This window comes from Panulirus ornatus, chromosome 66, assembly GCF_036320965.1.
Source record: "Panulirus ornatus isolate Po-2019 chromosome 66, ASM3632096v1, whole genome shotgun sequence".
NCBI classification, from domain to species: Eukaryota; Metazoa; Arthropoda; class Malacostraca; order Decapoda; family Palinuridae; genus Panulirus; species Panulirus ornatus.
This window is the reverse complement of record NC_092289.1, coordinates 14,458,906-14,473,759: the sequence shown is the minus strand read 5'-3', so window position 1 is coordinate 14,473,759 and position 14,854 is coordinate 14,458,906. Positions and strand designations below refer to the sequence as shown.

General features: G+C 39.4%; 1 protein-coding gene across 3 annotated transcripts in view; it reads right to left on the bottom strand.

Annotated features, from left to right (window-relative positions):
* LOC139746715 (peptidyl-prolyl cis-trans isomerase FKBP4-like) overlaps positions 1-14,854 on the bottom strand; it is a 58,265-nt gene that overhangs the window by 18,147 nt on the left and 25,264 nt on the right. For all 3 annotated transcript variants that reach the window (XM_071658201.1, XM_071658200.1, XM_071658202.1), the window contains exons 4-6: positions 12,631-12,773; positions 11,180-11,300; positions 1,912-2,069 (exon numbers count right to left, since the gene is read on the bottom strand). In XM_071658201.1, coding sequence (XP_071514302.1) covers positions 1,912-2,069; positions 11,180-11,300; positions 12,631-12,773 — 422 coding nt within the window. The remainder of the gene's footprint in view (positions 1-1,911; positions 2,070-11,179; positions 11,301-12,630; positions 12,774-14,854) is intronic.

Genomic DNA, 14,854 nt, shown 5'->3' with positions numbered 1-14,854 from the left:
GCTAAAATCCAGTTCTCTAATATCAAAGTCTTCATTAAATCCATTTATGTTATCATCACACATATCATCATCCAAATCAGAAGGTTCTCATCATGATGAGGGAGATGCTGCTCAATTTCATCTGCTGTTAATGGTATTACACAATTTACTCCCAACACCATGGCTAAATAGTACTAAAAAGGAGACCTTGCACAACTTGTGTCACCTCCACAGATCAGCTGAAATTTAATTTCCACAACATAAACCCCAAGCACAGATCCACAAGAGGTTCTCTCTATACAGCACTGTAGAACTACGAGAGGTTTGGTGAAATGAATAATGTCTTGCCTGTATCTATCATTCCTCAAGACTTTTATTTTCTATTATCAGACTTGCATTTTGCAAGTCCAGTGCATCAAGTAGTTTTCTGATAAATCTTACGACCTAAAGGTCATCACTACCTCACATCTTTCAACTTCACTCTAGAGTCTCTCAGCTATGATCATTCTATGTTATCCTTACCTTTTATCTTAATTGTTATCTACATTTTCATCACAGCATATTAATCCTTAACTATTTGTGCTCTCTTTTAAATTTACCATCCAATTCTCCACATAATTTCTGTATTGTCCTGTATCTGAGTAAACGGTCTCTTCTAAGGCTTTGTTCATCACAATAATCTGCTGATATGATTCAAAATCCCTTGAAACCTTATCTTTATTCATTCCTTTTTTGTGGCATTCTTGTCAACCCTTGAATTATGCAAATCCTATCCTTCACTCCTTTCACAATTCACAATTGTTCTTGGGATACCTGAACTATGAAGACTGCTTCCTGATCTATCATTTGCCTTCTATAGGACACTTCACAGTTATCTTTGCCCATGCTAAAAGCATCCTCAATACTTAATTTTTTGTTTTGCAGTATGCTCCATCATCCTGTTTTTCAGTTTATACATATCAGCATGCCCAACCATAGAGTTCTTTAAGTTTATTGACATCAACAACAGTTTTCTGGTGTTTTTGATGATCTTCATCAATATGCTCCAATTTCTATACCTTGTCCTAAAGTGGTATATTCCGAGCATGAACAATTTGACAACAGCTTCCAGGTATCATCCCCTCTCTCCACTGGCATACTTGTTCTCCCTTAGAAAGCCAAATTTCCTATTTCCAGATCCTCATTACACATCCTAGAAGTATCAATCACCACAAGCTTTTTCCTAAAATCCACACTTTTATTTCTTCATTACATATATCTGAAATGTTCCCTAGTCTGTTCTTTTCACCATCCATGATGTTTTAGTACTTTCTGCAAGGGAAGGCTGTCTGGGGTCACAGTCAGAATCTTAGCCTTGTTGTAGAGGCTACATGACTAATCCATTTCTCCTGTTATGGTTTACAGTTCCCTCCTTACTTGGAATATGTAGAGTTACCAGCCTTTATAACACCCAGATATGACTAGGGAGAACTGCTGAAATACCCTGTGATACAAACTTTGAAAATAATTCTAAGTCACATGCATGCACTTTTATAAACATACTGCTGTATGCAGATAAAAAAAAAACTAACATACACAAAATTATTAACACAAGCAGGGATGACAGTGCATACATGCAGGCACCTATACAAATGTACTTTTGTATGCAACAAGACATTTGATAAACACCAGTACATAAAAAAAAGTGATGGTGATGAGTCACACGTCAAAGCACTCTGTTCAACTTATCTGCTACCTCTTACATATACTGAATTCTGAGATTTAAAAAGACAGATGTATGTGCAACAGGTGAGGTAGCTAAGATGGATGGAAAGGGGTAACAAAAAAATCAAACACTCAGTTCTGGTGAGTCTGATATGGTAGCAGATTCCCTCAATACAGAGGAGAAGCAGGGGAGATGACTGACAGAGGAAAACCAAAAACAGCACTAACCTTTGGTGAAAGTTTGATAGTTGACTTCTCCCCCTTCTTGAATCTTTCAAGTGCCCTTTCTAGACCCTCTGGGATATTGTGTTCTGTTCCTTCACCAAGAGGAAATTTCACTTCTCTGTCATCAAATACTGTTCCATTCACTCGGCCAATCACACGCACTGTAATCAACCAAAAATTTTCTAATGTATCATACTTAGGTTAAGTTTAAGAATGAGGAAAAATGCAATATTATTAGAGATGAAATATCTGAAAGTTGGATATCTGATTAACATATATGCAAATCAAGTATGAGTCTATGAGTATCCCATGCATATAAACCATTGCTGAAAGGTTTTTCTTAAAACAGTAGATGTAAATTTGGAAGTTGTGTTAAAAAACATATGCAAGCATGACAATGAAAAGGACAAGAAACAGAAATGTGAATTTGGATGTTATAATAACTAATACAAGCGGGCGTGACAATGAGAAGGAAAAAATTTAGCATAAAAATAAGCAGTTGAGATCTATATTCCTAACAGATAGACGGTGCTGACAACACAGTTGTGAATCTGGAAGAAAGGGATATAAATGATCAGTGAATAGTGTTTTCTGGTGAATGATACAATTCAAAGTGCTGGGACGGAGCAATATTCATAACATTTGAAGCCAATGATTTTCAAGACATCTTTAATCAAAATGTTAATTTGAATTCAAAGTTCTCTTTCTAAATTCATGCAGATGTAGTATTTTTGTTAAAAGGCAGTTTATTTGTTTTACAACACACTCCAGAAAAAACTGTAGAACAGCATTTTCATTTCATGAAATAAATATCAAGTAGCCATGAATAAGTTAAAGATACAGAGGACAAGCATATAAGCTACTTTATTTGGGATGAATTTAACATGATTACTACTGCAGCACCCATTTTCTATAGATAATTTGCATACTGTTCATTTACTGGTCTCCCTTGTTTACACAAAAATCACAAGAGCAAATTTCACAAATATGCTATTCACATTTTACAAACCAAAATTAGTTTATACCAAGCTATAATTCGTAACTATGTAGTTGTACAGAATGAAAACAAGGTTCAAAAGTGAACCTTTACTTAATGTTTGTCTGAAGTGATAAACCCCAAAACCAATCAATCTACTAACAGTATAAGAATAATAACTAAAATGAGATGTTCAGTGTTACCTCATGATCCTTTATTTATTTTGCTTTGTTGCTGTCTCCCGCGTTTGCGAGGTAGCGCAAGGAAACAGACGAAAGAAATGGCCCAACCCACCCCCATACACATGTATATACATACACGTCCACACACGCAAATATACATACCTATACATCTCAATGTACACATATATATACACACACAGACACATACATATATACCCATGCACACAATTCACACTGTCTGCCTTTATTCATTCCCATCGCCACCTCGCCACACATGGAATACCATCCCCTCCCGCCTCATGTGTGCGAGGTAGCGCTAGGAAAATACAACAAAGGCCCCATTCGTTCACACTCAGTCTCTAGCTGTCATGCAATAATGCCCGGAACCACAGCTCCCTTTCCACATCCAGGCCCCACACAACTTTCCATGGTCTACCCCAGACGCTTCACATGCCCTGATTCAATCCATTGACAGCACGTCAACCTCGGTATACCATATCGATCCAATTCACTCTATTCCTTGCTCGCCTTTCACCCTCCTGCATGTTCAGGCCCCGATCACTCAAAATCTTTTTCACTCCATCTTTCCACCTCCAATATGGTCTCCCACTTCTCCTCGTTCCCTCCACCTCCGACACATATATCCTCTTGGTCAATCTTTCCTCACTCATTCTCTCCATGTGCCCAAACCATTTCAAAACACCCTCTTCTGCTCTCTCAACCACGCTCTTTTTATTTCCACACATCTCTCTTACATTACTTACTCGATCAAACCACCTCACACCACATATTGTCCTCAAACATCTCATTTCCAGCACATCCACCCTCCTGCACACAACTCTATCCATAGCCCACGCCTTGCAACCATACAACATCGTTGGAACCACTATTCCTTCAAACATACCCATTTTTGCTTTCCGAGATAATGTTCTCGACTTCCACACATTCTTCAAGGCTCCCAGGATTTTCACCCCCTCCCCCACCCCATGATTCACTTCCGCTTCCATGGTTCCATCCGCTGCCAGATCCACTCCCAGATATCTAAAACACTTTACCTCCTCCAGTTTTTCTCCATTCAAACTTACCTCCCAACTGACTTGACCCTCAACCCTACTGTACCTAATAGCCTTGCTCTTATTCACATTTACTCTTAACTTTTTTCTTTCACACACTTTACCAAACTCAGTCACCAGCTTCTGCAGTTTCTCACATGAATCAGCCACCAGCGCTGTATCATCAGCGAACAACAACTGACTCACTTCCCAAGCTCTCTCATCCACAACAGACTTCATACTTGCCCCGCTTTCCAAAACTCTTGCATTCACCTCCCTAACAACCCCATCCATAAACAAATTAAACAACCATGGAGACATCACACACCCCTGCCGCAAACCTACATTCACTGAGAACCAATCACTTTCCTCTCTTCCTACACGTACACATGCCTTACATCCTCGATAAAAACTTTTCACTGCTTCTAACAACTTGCCTCCCACACCATATATTCTTAATACCTTCCACAGAGCATCTCTATCAACTCTATCATATGCCTTCTCCAGATCCATAAATGCTACATACAAATCCATTTGCTTTTCTAAGTATTTCTCACATACATTCTTCAAAGCAAACACCTGATCCACACATCCTCTACCACTTCTGAAACCACACTGCTCTTCCCCAACCTGATGCTCTGTACATGCCTTCACCCTCTCAATCAATACCCTCCCATATAATTTTCAGGAATACTCAACAAACTTATACCTCTGTAATTTGAACACTCACTCTTATCCCCTTTGCCTTTGTACAATGGCACTATGCACGCATTCTGCCGATCCTCAGGTAATCCTTTATATTTGTAATTTAATTTCTAAAATACAAAGCAGAAGGAGTCAAGCAGGGAGAGCTCTTCCTCCTTGAAGGCCAAGACTTGGGTGTCTGAATGCATGTAGATGTAACCAAGATGAGAAGAAAGGAGCGAGAGGAAGTATACATGAGGAAAGAAACCTGGATGTTTTGGTTCTGAGAGAAGTGAAGCTCAAGAGTAAAGTTTCGGGAGTAAATTCAGGGATTGGTGAGAGGACAAGAGCTACAGAAGGAGTAGCACTACTCCTGAAGCAGGAGCGGTGGGAGTGTGTTTTAAGAGCATAAGGACGTAAATTCTATACTGATGTGGGTAAATCTGAAAGTGGATGAAGAAAGAGGGGTGATTATTGGTCATGAGAAGAAAGATCTTGAGAGGCAAGCGTTTTGGGAGCAGCTGAGTGAGTATGTCAGCACTTTTGGTGCACAAGACTGGAAGTAGTGATGGGTGATTTGAATGCAAAGGTGAGTAATGTGGCAGTTGAGGGAATAATTGGTATAAATGGAGTGTTCAGTGTTGTAAATGGAAATGGTGAAGAGCTTGTAGATTTATGTGCTGAAAAAGGACTGGTGATTGGGAATACCTGGTTTAAAAAGCGAGATATACATAAGCATACGTATGTAAGTAGGAGAGATGGCCAGAGAGCGTTATTGGATTACGTGTTAATTGAGAGACGCAAGAAAGAGAGACTTTTGGATGTTAATGTGCTGAGAGGTGCAACTGGAGGGATGTCTGATCATTATCTTGTGGAGGCGAAGGTGAAGATTTGTGGGGGTTTTCAGAAAAGAAGAGAGAATGTTGGGGTGAAGAGAGTGGTGAGAGTAAGTGAGCTTGGGAAGGAGACTTGTGTGAGGAAGTACCAGGAGAGACTGAGTACAGAATGGAAAAAGGTGACAACAAAAGAGGTAAGGGGAGTGGGTGAGGAATGGGATGTATTTAGGGAAGCAGTGATGGCTTGCGCAAAAGATGCTTGTGGCATGAGAAGCGTGGGAGGTGGGTTGATTAGGAAAGGTAGTGAGTGGTGGGATGAAGAAGTAAGATTATTAGTGAAAGAGAAGAGAGAGGCATTTGGACGATTTTTGCAGGGAAAAAATGCAAATGAGTGGGAGAGGTATAAAAGAAAGAGGCAGGAGGTCAAGAAGAGGGCAAATGAGAGTTGGGGTGAGAGAGTATCATTAAATTTCAGGGAGAATAAAAAGATGTTTTGGAAGGAGGTAAATAAAGTGCGTAAGACAAGGGAGCAAATGAGAACTTCAGTGAAGGGGGCAAATGGGGAGGTGATAACAAGTAGTGGTGATGTGAGAAGGAGATGGAGTGAGTATTTTGAAGGTTTGTTGAATGTGTTTGATGATAGAGCGGCAGATATAGGGTGTTTTGGTCGAGTTGGTGTGCAAAGTGAGAGGGTTAGGGAAAATGATTTGGTAAACAGAGAAGAGGTAGTAAAAGATTTGCGGAAGATGAAAGCCGGCAAGGCAGTAGGTTTGCATGGTATTGCAGTGGAATTTATTAAAAAAGGGGGTGACTGTATTGTTGACTAGTTGGTAAGGTTGCTAATGTATGTATGATTCATGGTGAGGTGCCTGAGGATTGGCAGAATGCTTGCATAGTGCCACTGTACAAAGGCAAAGGGGATAAGAGTGAGTGCTCAAATTACAGAGGTATAAGTTTGTTGAGTATTCCTGGTAAATCATAAGGAAGGGTATTGATTGAGAGGGTGAAGGCATGTACAGAGCATCAGATTGGGGAAGAGCAGTGTGGTTTCAGAAGTGGTAGAGGATGTGTGGATCAGGTGTTTGCTTTGAAGAATGTATATGACAAATACTTAGAAAAGCAAATGGATTTGTATGTAGCATTTATGGATCTGGAGAAGGCATATGATAGAGTTGATAGAGATGCTCTGTGGAAGGTATTAAGAATATATGGTGTGGGAGGCAAGTTGTTAGAAGCAGTGAAAAGTTTTTATCGAGGATGTAAGGCATGTGTACGAGTAGGAAGAGAGGAAAGTGATTGGTTCTCAGTGAATGTAGGTTTGCGGCAGGGGTGTGTGATGTCTCCATGGTTGTTTAATTTGTTTATGGATGGGGTTGTTAGGGAGGTGAATGCAGGAGTTTTGGAAAGAGGGGCAAGTATGCAGTCTGTTGGGGATGAGAGAGCTTGGGAAGTGAGTCAGTTGTTGTTCGCTGATGATACAGCACTGGTGGCTGATTCATGTGAGATACTGCAGAAGCTGGTGACTGAGTTTAGTAAAGTGTGTGAAAGAAGAAAGCTGAGTGTAAATGTGAATAAGAGCAAGGTTATTAGGTACAGTAGGGTTGAGGGTCAAGTCAATTGGGAGGTAAGTTTGAATGGAGAAAAACTGGAGGAGGTAAAGTGTTTTAGATATCTGGGAGTGGATCTGGCAGTGGATGAAACCATGGAAGCGGAAGTGAATCATAGGGTGGGGGAGGGGGCGAAAATCCTGGGAGCCTTGAAGAATGTTTGGAAGTCGAGAACATTATCTCGGAAAGCTAAAATGGGTATGTTTGAAGGAATAGTGGTTCCAACAATGTTGTATGGTTGCGAGGTGTGGGCTATGGATAGAGTTGTGCTGGAAATGAGATGTCTGAGGACAATATGTGGTGTGAGGTGGTTTGATCGAGTAAGTAATGTTAGCGAGGTAGCACAAGGAAACAGATGAAAGAAATGGCCCAACCCACCCACATACGCATGTATATACACACACGTTCATATACATATATACACATTTACATAATTCATAACGTCTGCCCTTATTCATTCCTGTCGCCACCCCGCTACACATGAAATGAAAACCCCCTCCTCCCACATGTGTGCAAGGTAGTACTAGAAAAAGACAACAAAGGCCACATTTTTCACAATCAGTCTCTAGCTTTCATGTATAATGCACTGAAACCACAGTTCACTTTCCACATCCAGGCCCCACAAAACTTTCTATGGTTTACCCCAGACACTTCACATGCCCTGGTTCAATCCACTGACAGCACGTCGACCCCAGTATACTACATCATTCCAATTCACCCTATTCCATGAACGCCTTTCACCCTCCAGCATGTTCAGGACCTGATCACTCGGAATATTTTTCACTCCATCTTTCCACCTCCAATTTGGTCTCCCACTTCTCATTCCCTCCATCTCTGACACATATATCCTATTTGTCAATCTTTACTAACTCATTCTCTCCATGTGACCATACCATTTCAAAACACCCTCTTCTGCTCTCTCAACCAAACTTTTTTTATTAGCACACATCTCTCTTATCCTTTCATTAATTACTCAATCAAACCACCTCACACCACATATTGTCCTCAAACATCTCATTTCCAGCACATCCACCCTACTCCGCACAACTCTATCAATATCCCACGCCTTGCAACCATATAACATTGTTGAAACCACTATTCCTTCAAACATACCCATTTTTGCTTTCCAAGATAACGTTCTCAACTTCCATATATTTTTCAACGCTCCCAGAACTTTCCCACCCTCCCCCACACTATGATTCACTTCTGCTTCCATGGTTCCATCCACTGCCAAATCCACTCCCAGATATATAAAACACTTCACTTCCTCCACTTTTTCTCCATTCAAACTTACCTCCCACTTGATTTGTCCCTCAACCCTACTGTACCTAATAACCTTGCTCTTATTCACATTTACTCTCAGCTTTCTTTTCACACACTTTACCAAACTCAGTCACCAGCTTCTGCAGTTTCTCACCCGAATCTGCCACCAGTGCTGTATCATCAGCGAACAACTGATTCACTTCCCAAGCTCTCTCATCCACAACAGACTGCATACTTGCCCCTCTTTCGAAAACTCTAGCATTCACCTCCCTAACAACCCCATCCATAAACAAATTAAACAACAATGGAGACATCAAGCACCCCTGCCACAAACCAACATGCACATGAGCGGATGGACCATTCTTTGTCTGTTTCTTGGAGCTACCTTGCTGATGCAGGAAACAGTTATCAAGTATGATATATGGTAATACAGTTTATTAATACATTTTGGAATAATAAGTTAGTACTATCTGAAAATAAAATAAAATCTTTCATCCCTGTTTAATCACTAATGAAAGAATATAATAGAATAAAGACAAACTTTGATAACCCAACACGAAAAAATACATCTCAAAGGTGCACATTCATTTTATGCATTTGTATAAGCAATGAAAAACAGTAAAAGCCTGTAAAATTACTACGGATGAGAATATACAAATCATGGAAAACACTAAGATATATCAGATTAAATTTCTAATGTGGTTAACACCATGAATTATGGACAGTGTTGCCTCTAAACACCAGTTGCCAATGTGGCGTTTGACAAGAAGCTGTAAAATAACCAGACTTAAATCACTTCATCAGTGATGGTATCCTCAAAACATCCAACAGGTGCTTCTACAAATGAAAAGATCAAAATGGATGTTAACTTTTGAGAGAAAGCTTGAATTAAAAGAATACAGAATGGTGATGAAGCCTTAGCACTTAGCCTGCATATAATACAGAATCCAGCACCTAAACCACCCTCTCCTAGACTTGCCTGACATCAGTCTCTCCTCCTGCAGAAACAACAGAATATATTGGTAAGTATAGTAAGCTCATTTATAATGTTTCCAATAACAAGTACAGTATTTCGTTTTTAAAATGTTTTTTGTGTAACCATGAAAACAGAAGAGAATTTTCATCAAAAGGGTTACTTAGGCCCTCATAAGCAATGGAACCCCCTTTTACTTTGGAAGTACATATTCATTTATGTTAAATCTATTTTTAATGGCCTTTTCTATGAATGCAACCCACAATATGTATATGAGGAGACCAATATGTGTAATTTTTCATTTTAAGCGCTTGGTCACTCTTCTTTATTTAGAAAGTTGTTAACAGCATTTGACAATCCAGGAACAGCATCAAGTATTCACAAAGATAATCTTCAGCACATTATCTGCAACCTCAATACAGAATCTTACTGACATGGTAATCAAGCAGCAATGTCATGAAATCTTTACCAATGCTTCCCTACTTCAGGCTATGATTACTTTGGAAACAATAAGGATTACATTCTCTCGAGTATTCCTTTACACTTATGAACTTCAGGTTTATCATATGAGTACCCTGGTCATAATAGTGTTATAATCTTTATATCTAAAATACATATAACCTCTTCCTCTCTGCCTCACCTGAGAAAGAACAATATTGTGTGCAATCCTTATCAAATATAAACACTGCTTTGGCTTTACTGCATCAGGTACCTGTCTTCCTATAAATAACCCCACAGCATAAGTGACCATTTTGTAGGGCCCATACATACATCATACATAACTCTTGGACTTAGATATATATCATATACCTGTCATATATCACATGTGTCTAGCACTCGGATATATGATTCTAATCAATAAATTCTTCCAAGCTCATGATTCCAAACGTTGATGTTTCAATGTCACCACAAAGACAGGTTTGCAATGAGGCATATTGTTTGGATCTATTTCTTTAATTTCATGGAGGAGTTGAAATTGGTGACAAAGACCTGTGATGTATAGTAATTAGCCTTATTCAATGTTGCAAGTATGAATTCCCTATGAAAAATACAGACAATGGCATCTTTGTCTGAAAACAAAATAAATTGGTAAATACAGTAATCTTCCAAACTTTATAAATGCTCCTCAAAATGTTTACTCCTTTTCACTACATATATATCACAAACTTTTTCAAAGCACAAAGATATGGAAATCAGCCTTCACAGGGAGAGACTGTGGAGCTACCTGCTAGAAATAAGCATATACAAATATCTTACAGATTTGACCAAACTATATTCATAATGCACTAAATCCTTAATTAACTATAAAAACACAACAATCCAATGAAGGGGGGAGATAAAGGTATAAAACAGAAGGCTGGTAGAAGACAACAAATCTACATGTGATTCAAAAACATTATGAGCTGCCAAGTAGATCACTTCCCTGGCACAAGTGGATCAGTGAAATCATCACTGTGGCAGACTCTGATAGGTCAAAGGTGGGTTCAAAACTATCAAGATACCATTAACCTAGTATAATGGTTAGCAATGAGGGGAGAGACTGCATTCCTCCATCAGTTACATGGGGTGTATCCAAGATATGTTGTCTTCAGGACAAATCAACAGAGAAAATAAATAGATATCTACTGGAAATCCTCAGCAATCTATAATTTCATGTCATGCACTTTTATTATAAAACTGGGGACAAACGGCACTCACCATCCACAATTGCACCATCATTGGGCGTTAAGTAGCCCTCTCCTGCCACAAGAATTCTTCGGATGATGCCCCCATCTTTTTTTGAACTAAGGTCCTCACCATGCCATTCAAACAACTCAATCTATTAATAGGAAAAACACAATACAATTAAAACCCTAAGACAGAAGGCATTGTACAATGAGGTTAATATATTCCTGATAACAGCAGCCAAATCCTGAATACATGACCAAAATTTTAGTCAGCTTAAATGCAGTACCTCATGGCCAGCATCATAAATCAGACTAAATTTGTTAAGGGCACAGATGGTTTGGGTTTCAAGGTTCAAAGGAACACAAATAATGTTCCCCTTGATATATTCTGGATAAGTTCAAGTCTTAAGAGATTAAACTGGGAATAAGGGATAAAGATATCTTGGCATTTTCAAGAGCTGTCAAAACAACTCTTTCTACATCTAATAGTTGCACTTTTAGCAAGGAATATATGATCTTTGGGTTCATCTTAACTTATATGAAGTTGTCGTCAAAGATAAGGTGAGTCTTGTGGTGGGGCATAGTATGTAATCCATAAACTCTCCTTCTAGAGCCTGATTCTTTATAAGAGACATACATTGTGCAGATTTTAAAATGCTCTCATCTGGAATGAGCAGAGAAGCAACTAGTCTCCTCGAAAGGTAGACTGGAGAACCTTATCCAAAATTATCAGTATCTTGTTATGAGGCAATAGTATAATTAGACCTATTCCTGTCAGGAAGAAGGCTAGAAAAGAGCTTCAAAATTAAGGCTGCAGCCAAGTCTAAGTCATCAGATTTTTCAATCTAGCCACAGTCAGTGGCTAGCCAAGAACATAGCACTGTAAACATATGCCATAAAGTGGTAATATTTGCATGATGTCAATGAATTCAATTGTTTTGGGGGAGGGTTGACCTTATATATCAAGTATTGGCAAGCTTACTTGTGAACTCTTAAAAAAGAATTTTGAGCTAAATTGTTAAGGTTGATATATGCTAGGTTGACTTATACATTGTGATATGCAATATTCCAGTGAAAGCAGAGTGGCACAACCAAAGTCTTGTTCATGTGCTACAGATACTGATCATCTGTAAATTCAAAGGTCAAGGAAGAATCATATATGATGGTTGAGCTATCCCAAAAGGGAAGCAGTCATCAATGCTTGGATAATAAGAAATATGAGCAGAAACAGTAAAAGCTACTTCTGAAAATATACATAGAGGAAAGCAGGAGTGAAAGAAAAGAATGAGGAAGCAACATTTATTAATAAAATAAAGAAAAATGGAAAAGCAAAATCTTTATGTCAACGCAAAGTTTGTTGTGTAGCTGACCACCATGAAGAACACCAGCAAGAGAGCATCACATACATGAAAGGGTAATCCTTTTACCTATCCACCTTCCAATAGATACATCTATATCCATTATGCTATTACCTCTACTCACCTCAAACACAAGAGTAGCATTAGGGGGGATCTTTGGTGAATTGCCTCGTTCTCCATATGCATACTCACTCTCACAAGTCAGTCTGGCTATTTCCCCTTTCTTCATGGTTGCTACACCTAAATCCCAAGCCTTGATAACCTCACCTGTGGAAAATGAATGAATCAAAGGTTTCTATCATCCCTTAGACAACTGATTATATCTGGATTAATAATGAAGCTTATCCTCATTGTTACACCTTGAGATGCAGTAATTAGCAATCCTCAAGATGAAGTAATCTTCACATTTGGGGATTTTAAGAATATTTAGAAACATGGGCCAACAGTTTGTGGTCTAAATATTATATAACTTTAACAGTGTTTCGATACCTAATACAGGTTCTATGTTACTGGACCCCACCTGCTTGTGGTTAACCTGCAAGTGAAAAGTCACCTTTGGTGATATTGTACCATGGAGAATGGGTACATCAAACTGGAGACGAAAGGATGAAGCGAAAATGATTTTGAGTAATTGGGGCCAAACATGCAGGTGGGTGTAATTGGGGCCAAACATGCAGGTGGGTGAAAGGTGTGCATGGGATAGTTGACTGGAATGATGTGGTATACTGGGTTGATGTGCTGTCATTGGACTGAGCTAGGGAATGTGAAGCATCTTGGGTAAACCATGAAAAGGTCTATGGGTCCAGTTGTGGATGTCGAGATGTGGTTTCATTGCAATACATATGACAGCAAGAGAATGGGTGTGAACGGATGCTTCTCTTCCTTGTACTACCTCACTGGTGCAGGAGGTTCAAGTATGTTGTATAAAAAATTTCAGAAATTAAAATAAAAGAGGGGGGAAAGGGTTTCCTGCTCCCTTTAGTCCCTTTGATGAAAATAAGGGAATACGGAGCTACTATTCTTTCTCCTCTACCCAGGGGTAATATGTATATATATATATATATATATATATATATATATATATATATATATATATATATATATATATATATATATCGAGGATGTAAGGCATGTGTACGTGTAGGAAGAGAGGAAAGTGATTGGTTCTCAGTGAATGTAGGTTTGCGTCAGGGGTGTGTGATGTCTCCATGGTTGTTTAATTTGTTTATGGATGGGGTTGTTAGGGAGGTAAATGCAAGAGTTTTGGAAAGAGGGGCAAGTATGAAGTCTGTTGGGGATGAGAGAGCTTGGGAAGTGAGTCAGTTGTTGTTCGCTGATGATACAGCGCTGGTGGCGGATTCATGTGAGAAACTGCAGAAGCTGGTGACTGAGTTTGGTAAAGTGTGTGGAAGAAGAAAGTTAAGAGTAAATGTGAATAAGAGCAAGGTTATTAGGTACAGTAGGGTTGAGGGTCAAGTCAATTGGGAGGTGAGTTTGAATGGAGAAAAACTGGAGGAAGTGAAGTGTTTTAGATATCTGGGAGTGGATCTGGCAGCGGATGGAACCATGGAAGCGGAAGTGGATCATAGGGTGGGGGAGGGGGCGAAAATTCTGGGGGCCTTGAAGAATGTGTGGAAGTCGAGAACATTATCTCGGAAAGCAAAAATGGGTATGTTTGAAGGAATAGTGGTTCCAACAATGTTGTATGGTTGCGAGGCGAGGGCTATGGATAGAGTTGTGCGCAGGAGGATGGATGTGCGGGAAATGAGATGTTTGAGGACAATGTATGGTGTGAGGTGGTTTGATCGAGTGAGTAACGTAAGGGTAAGAGAGATGTGTGGAAATAAAAAGAGCGTGGTTGAGAGAGCAGAAGAGGGTGTTTTGAAGTGGTTTGGGCACATGGAGAGAATGAGTGAGGAAAGATTGACCAAGAGGATATATGTGTCGGAGGTGGAGGGAACGAGGAGAAGAGGGAGACCAAATTGGAGGTGGAAAGATGGAGTGAAAAAGATTTTGTGTGATCGGGGCCTGAACATGCAGGAGGGTGAAAGGAGGGCAAGGAATAGAGTGAATTGGAGCGATGTGGTATACCGGGGTTGACGTGCTGTCAGTGGATTGAATCAAGGCATGTGAAGCGTCTGGGGTAAACCATGGAAAGCTGTGTAGGTATGTATATTTGCGTGTGTGGACGTATGTATATACATGTGTATGGGGGGGGGGGTTGGGTCATTTCTTTCGTCTGTTTCCTTGCGCTACCTCGCAAACGCGGGAGACAGCGACAAAGTATAAAAAAAAATATATATATATATATATATATATATATATATATATATATATATATATATATA